The 7884-nt window shown below is 26.2% G+C and overlaps 1 protein-coding gene across 1 annotated transcript in view; it reads right to left on the minus strand.

The window, feature by feature from the left end:
• Positions 1-7884, minus strand: part of LOC139426428 (thyrostimulin alpha-2 subunit-like) — a 69346-nt gene that overhangs the window by 10923 nt on the left and 50539 nt on the right. The window contains exon 3 of the mRNA XM_071185292.1: positions 7391-7566. Within this exon, the coding sequence (XP_071041393.1) occupies positions 7391-7566 (176 nt within the window). The remainder of the gene's footprint in view (positions 1-7390; positions 7567-7884) is intronic.

A 7884-nucleotide genomic window follows, 5' to 3' on the forward strand; every position in this document is an offset into this window, starting at 1 on the left:
TATATATATATATATCACAATAAAGACTAAAAGGAAAAAGAAAAGAGAGAAGGAAAATTAATAAGTTTACTCATTATTTTAGTTTACTCATGTATTTTGCTTTGGCTATATTGATATAATATTAGAAAGCACTCCTTTTTGCGGATATAATCGTGTGAGCTGATGAAGAGAATATATCTTTTTTCTTCCAGTTTTCAATGCTTTTTTAAATAATTAAAGAAATATTTTCTTAAAATATTTTTAAAAAAATTATTTTAATAATATTTCTTCTTCTCTTTTCATTAATCTTTTCCATGCTTTTCAATAATTTAACTAACACTGGTGTGCAAAAAAATAAACAAGCCACCCTGAATATTTCTTTCAAAAAAAAGTCATTCTTTTTTAATTTAATTTCTCCGGAACCAATTTCCCCCAAATTTTGTATTTTGCCACGTAAAATTACATTTTTTAAAATGATGTAAAAAATTTTATGTCTTACAATTAAATTTCTTTCGACTAAATAAATAAAATTATAAAAAATTATAACTGTTTACTAAAAGCTACATTTTGCCTAGAACAATCTTTGGATAAACGAATTTTATAATTACGGGCAAAAATTTTACAATTCATTTAAGTTTTGTCGAAATACTTAAGGGAATTGAAACAACATTAAGGTATCCAAGCTTTGAACCGCTCTCCCGATCAAAGTAATGAGACCATATTTCCCAGATTGCTACTACCTTCTATATTTTGGGATTCAAAAATCAGAATCCATCAAGAAATAGCTATATGTTCATTCAAAGAAAGTACATTTTTGTGTCTGGTTTTGTTACTTAAAACATCGTCTGCATTAATTATTTAGCATATTTGAGGTCACCCCCTCGAACCATTAAGATGGAGTCCTAAGACGTAAGAGCCGATCATTAGATCAAAAGTTATTCAAGATGATCAGTTTATTTTTTTGGAAACTGTATATTCTAAATGTGTAGCTTGTTTTATTATAGTATTTTCGCAATCTTATTTAATTATTTACGGAACTAGCATGTGTATAAGATTACTAGATTTGACTGTTTAAATTAATATAGGCCATTAATGTACGTTAGATTAACTTTTTAATGTTATTTTTATAAATTATTTCAACTATTCATTCTATTAAATTTTTTATAGATTTTTGCTCGACCAAGCATACTACAAATTTTTCTATAAGTGTAAAAACTTTATTAACCGTCCATTCTTTTAAATGTATATAAATGGAAGTTTTTATATATTTCTTTTTTGCCTTCAATTGTTTAAGAAATTATTTACTATATTAAAAATTATTTAAACCATCTATTCTATTAAATTTATTTATAACTCTTCCCTTGGACATGTATACTAAAAACTAAAAATTCTTCTATATAAGTATATAATGTTTATTCACCTACCATTCTTTTAAAAGTATATGAATAGAAGTTCTTATTTTTTTTTATTTTTGCTTTCAATTATTTAAAGAAATTACTTATTACATTAAAAATTATTTGAACCATCTATTCTATAAAATTTATTTATAACTCTTCCCTTGGACATGTATACTAAAAACTAAAAATTCTTCTATATAAGTATAAAATGTTTATTCACCTACCATTCTTTTAAAAGTATATGAATAGAAGTTCTTTTTTTTTTATTTTTGCTTTCAATTATTTAAAGAAATTACTTATTATATTAAAAATTATTTAAACCATCTATTCTATTAAATTTATTTATAACTCTTTGCTGGGACATAAATACTAAAAATTCTTCTGTAAGTATAAAAAGTTTATTCACATACCATTCTTTTAAAAGTATATGAATAGAAGTTTTTATATAGCTTCTTGATGCTTTCAATTATTTAAAGAAATTATTTACTATATTAAAAATTATTTAAACAATCTATTCTATAAAATTTATTTATAACTCTTTGCTTGGACATGCATACTAAAAATTCGTCTATAAGAATAAAAAGTTTATTCACCTACCATTCTTTTAAAAGTATATGAATAGAAGTTCTTATATGTATCTTCTCTTTTCACTTCCAATTATTTGAAGAAATTATTTAAATTATTAGAATTTTTTTTAACTATTTATTCTATTAAAACTATTTATAGCTCTTTGCTTGGACATACACACAAAAAATTCTTCTATAAGTGTTAAAAGTTTATTCACCGTCCATTCTTTTAAAAGTATTTGAATTGAAGTTCTTATTTATCTTCTACTTTTGCTACCAAATAAATCTTTAACACATGATCCATGAACTGAAAAAACTCAGAAAGACTTCTAAAATTATTAAGTATACGTTCAATGTCTTCATAAAATGAAGAATCATTTTTGCTTTCAGAGTTTTTGAGGTAAAAAAAAACTACTTGCAGTCAAATGTATACTTAGATGACTTTTTCACACTCTTCTAGAGTTCTTTGAACAAATTTATAAAATAAATTTTGTCGGGGGAAAAACTTCCATCTATTTTTGTTTTGTTGTTCATATTGAAAAAAGATTTCGTATGAATACGTTTGCAGCGCCCCCATATGGTAGGCTGTGGCATTTGAATAGGAAAATTCATTTAGACTTTAAAAAAAACTGAGCTATTCTATATTCCAGTTCTTATACTTTTTTTTCGAAATATCTGTGAAAGGGAAAAAAATGGGACAAAAAGAGCAATTCAAATGTTATTTTAGTCGAAAGTTTTTTTTTTCTGGCTTGATAATTTTTTGCTATCTACCCCAAAACTAATAAACTTGAAACTCGCTAGGTAATTTTTTTTAATTAAAGCAATCGCATTAATACGTTTTTCAGAGAATTCAACTTAATGATTAAATTGAAGTAAACTAAACCAATGAAATTAAGTAGTTGTAAGTTTCATTTAAACCAAATTTTAGAATATACTCTTTTTTAGAGATCATGAAAAAGCAATGCAAATTAATGCACAGGTTTAGCTGGAAATAAAATTTAAAAAAGTGTTAGAAATTAAAAAATTTTAAAAATTAACAATTAATAAAAATAAAAAATTTATATAATCGATTGAGGGGAAGGAATTTGTTGAATGCTTTTGATAGAATTTAGAAAATTATTCGATATAAATTTAAACACAAGTTAAATTGTAAATTAATGTAAAATTAAAAATTCTTTATAACTGACTGCAAAAAACTTATTATAAATACTATTTTTAATGATCAGATATTTATTCAAATATAAATTTAAACATGGGCTTAATCAGAATAAAAATTATTATTTAGTAAAAATTAACAGTTTTTATTACGGACTATAAGCAACTTACTCTAAATACCTACTGGAAAGCATAGCATAGAAATATGTTCCAATGTAAATTTAATAAGAGATAAAATCGAAAATTAAAATTGATAATTAAAAACTTACCACTTATTATAACTGACTACAGAATTTTTTCTCTAAATGCCGCTTTTTGAGATTATATATCTATTCCGATATAAATTTAAAAACTGGTTTATTGGAAATGAAAATTAATATTCAGTAAAACTTAGCAATTTTTATAAAGGGTAGCTACGAGCTTACTCTGCCCCTTTGTTAGAGTTTAGAAATATATTTCAATGCACATTTAATCACATCTTAAATTGGAAATTAAAATTAACAATTAAAAAAAGTTAACAATTTTTATGACTGACTGCAAAAAACTATTTCTGGATATCTTTTTTTAAAAATCAGATATGTATACTAATATAAATTTTAGCCCAGATTTAATTGAAATAAAAATTAAAATTTAGTAAAACTGCACTATCTTTATAACTGACTACGACAGACTTTTACTAATTATTTTTTGTAAGAGTTTGGGAATAAACTGTCATATATTTTTATTTCCAATGAGCTGCACAATCGGTCTTGCCGTTGAGCAGACCTAGTGAGTTCTCCAGAGGTGGTATCCACTCTTTCAGGACCACCACAATGGGTGAGATACCGTTGGTCATGTTAATTTGGACGTCTAGTTTCTGCCACACTAGATGGCAGCACCGAAACTCTATTTGGATGCTAAAGTGCACTAGTAATTTAATTTTGCCGGAAATGCCAAGAGCCAATGAGGTGCACCAGGGATTTACCTGCACCGGGGATCGAACCCGCATACTTGGACTCACAAGGCCGGCGACAAACCAACTGCGCCACCCAGCCACCATAAACTGTCATATAAATTTAATTAAGAAATCGGAAGTGAAAGTTGATATTTGATAAAAATAATTTACTTTTTAGTACTGACTATAGGAAACTTTTTGAAAACCTTTTGTGAGAGATCAAAAACGTATTCCAATGTCAATTTAATTGCAGGTTAAATGAAAAGCAAAATTTATAACTAATAAAAATTAACTATTTTTAAAACTGACTACAAGATAATTTAAAAACCTTTTTGTAAAATATATAATTGATACATATAACTGCAAAATGTATTGATTTGAAAAGATATTATATGATTTTGAAAGTTATTTCAATTTAAATTTACACTGTAAAGAAACTAAAAACTCTTAATTAATTAAAAATAACATTTTTATGCCTGACTTTAAGAAACATATTCTTTGTATCTTTTGTGGGAGATCAAAAATGCATTCTAATGTAAATTTAATTGCAAGTTAAATGAAACTAATAATTAAAAATTAATTATAAATAACATTTTTATGCCTGACTTTAAAAAACATATTGTTTGTATCTTTTGTGGGAGATCAAAAATGCATTCCAATGTAAATTTAATTGCAAGTTAAAGGAAACTAATAATTAAAAATTAATTAAAAATACCATTTTTATGCCTGACTTTAAGAAACATATTGTTTGTATCTTTTGTGGGAGATCAAATATGCATTCTAATGTAAATTTAATTGCAAGTTAAATGAAACTAATAATTAAAAATTTATTATAACTAACATTTTTTATGATTGCCTTTAAAAAAACTTATTCTAAATATATTTTGTTGGAGATCAACTATGCATTCTAATGTAAATTTAATTGTAAGTTAAATGAATCTAAAAACTAATAATTAATTAAAAATAACATTTTTTATGACTGCCTTTAAAAAACTTATTCTAAATATCGTTCGTGACAGACTAAAAATGCATTCCAATGTGCATTTAATTGCAGGTTAAATAAAAATAAAAAATTATAATTTATAAAATCAAACTGTTTTTCAAACTGACTTCAAGACACTTATTTTAAATATTCTTTTATAAGAGATATAATTGACTGATTTGATTAGAAGATATAGTAATGAGAAGAGATATATTCATAAAATGAGATGATTTTGAAACATATTTCAATTTAAATTTACGAATTTTTAAATGAAATCAAAAATTAATAATTAATTAAAAATGATAATTTTTACAAATAACAACTGCGTTAAGAGACTTATTCTCAATATCTTTTATGAGAGATAAAAAAAAAATTTAATGTAAAATTAATAACAACTTAAATAAAAAATAAAAATTATAATTAATAAAAGTTAACTATATTTAAAACTGACAACAAAATACTTATTTTAAATACCATTTTGAAAGAGATATGATTAATTGATATGATTAGAAGATATATTAATATGATTTTTAAAGATATTTCAATATGAATTTAAACTGGTTTAACTGAAACTAAATATTAATAATTAATTAAAAATAACAATTATGACTGCCTTTAAGAAACCTATTCTAAATGCCTATTTGTTGGTGAATAGAAATATATTCATATCTAAATTTAAACATAGGTTTAGTTGGAAATGAAAATTAATACGTAATAAAAAGGAAATTTTATATTACAAGTTTAAGGTTGAAGTCAACAGGTGAATGTGGTCAGTCTATGAGCTCGGATGCGATTTTCCAATCCAGCGGCGTTTGACGACCCGCTCTTATTAATGCCGATTGGCATTTTCTTAAATAAGAAAAATAAAGAAAAAGCTTAATTATTAACTTTTCTTTAGTTCAGATAAAAAATTCAAACGAAATAAGAGCTTGCATTGTAATTGCAACCAACTACAACTAAGAGGGAAAAAAACCTTTAAAAATGAGAGCAAGTTTTTAAAGCAGAGCTCATGATTGTAAACTAGCAGGGCGGACATTATTTTTCGACTCAGGGTTTTGACAATCCGCTCTCCTGTTTGGCATTCTTTAAAATAAAGAAAAACATGATTTTGGACTTATTTTAGTTCAGGTTACAAATTTTTAAAGAATTAAAGGCCTGTATTATATTTGCGACCAACTATAATCAGGAAGAAAATCTCCAAGAAAGAGGGCGAGTAGATAAAGGTCGTTGGACTTTATTATTTCTTATTATATAACCGTCGTTGAACAGCCGACCCAATTTGTGGGTTTACGACTACTAATGTTCAACTACGTAACCCTGTAATATTGAACCCAATCCAGAAAACAAGGGAACTCATGGATCAAGTATTGGGAGAAATTTGCCTTCTTAGAGGACTTTTTGATGGAACTTGCGTTACATGGAGAGGAAGACCACGAGAATCTCCGACTGTTAGTTTGACGGCAAGGGGACTCTTAACTCATGATCCGTCCACCACTGAGGATAAATCACGTCGGTACTGTGGTCGGTGCAAGCTGGATACGGAATTCGTATCGGCTGGAATTCGAACCCAGTTCACCTCATTGAAAGCCAAACGCTCTATCGTAAATTAACAGCCTGGTTGTAAATTAGCCTCGATTATAAATTAGCGGAAAGGATTACTTAAAAAATTGAGCTAAAAAAAGAAAGCTTTTCACTTTTTTTTTCGCTTAACTGTAAAAGACCGCACAAAATTCTATAAATGCCTAGGTATTTTTCAGTTAGTAAGCTTTTGTGATTTTTAAAACAAATTTTAAAAAAAGTCAAATTTCTGGAGAGAAGTCTTTAAAAGAATTACCCCTTTGGAAGGCCGTGGTAAGTGTACTTACCACCACGTTACCACTTTTAATTTAGGTTTCCATTTTTCAATAACTTCAGCTTTCTTGAAGTGAGTTTGAATAAAATTGGTAACCATTTGTCACTTTTAAAAACGTATAAGAGTTCTAAAATACATAATTCCTTTTGAAGTTTGTAGCATTTAAGGAATTTATTTTATAAATAAAGAAAAATAAAAGTCCGTAAGTTCCTAATAATTCATGTTAAATATATTTACCACCAAAAAAATGGCATTTTTATAAAGTTTTTTTTATATCAATTACTGTTCTTAAAACAATTTCAATTCCAAAAATACTTTAATTTACCTTTACTAGAAATAAAGGGCCCATTAAAGGGTTAATCCTTTTACTGCTTTTAAAATCTGGAGGTAGAAAAATTAGCATAAAAATATTACGAATTTAAATTATGGGTTTAAAAATTAAAACGATAAAAATTTAGGATACAGAATTAAAAACTTAAGAGTTAAACTAAAAAAAAAATTAAATTGAGGTTTACTCTTTCATACATCTTCAGTTTCCATGATATTGCAGCACTGTCCAACTGACCATATAGGTTGCTTAGAATTAGACTGAAGTACCCACTCAGGAGAAGGAGTCGAATAAGACGAGCAGAAACCTCGACATGCATTTGTACTGATGTCAAATTCTACGCAACCTGGAATGCGTATTTTTCTCGTGTGACCTGTAAAAAATAAATGCAGTATTTCAATTTTAATGATTAAATAATGAATAAGAAGTTTCAAAATATTAGGTGCAAAATATAGTAATTTCAAAATATAGTAAGGTCTCAATTTCAGATACTGAACTCTCGTCTCAGATACCGTCTCTAAATATTTGAATAATGAATAAGAAGTTTCAAAATATTCCGTGCAAAATATAGTACAGTACAGAACCCGTTATCAGGAAATCAGAAAACCGGAAAACCAAAAAACCGGAACGAAATTCGATAAATTTTCCCGCCATTTTTAAAAAAAATTTTTTTTTTTTCCTCATAAGATTT

This window comes from Parasteatoda tepidariorum, chromosome 9 (assembly GCF_043381705.1).
Source record: "Parasteatoda tepidariorum isolate YZ-2023 chromosome 9, CAS_Ptep_4.0, whole genome shotgun sequence".
NCBI lineage: Eukaryota > Metazoa > Arthropoda > Arachnida > Araneae > Theridiidae > Parasteatoda > Parasteatoda tepidariorum.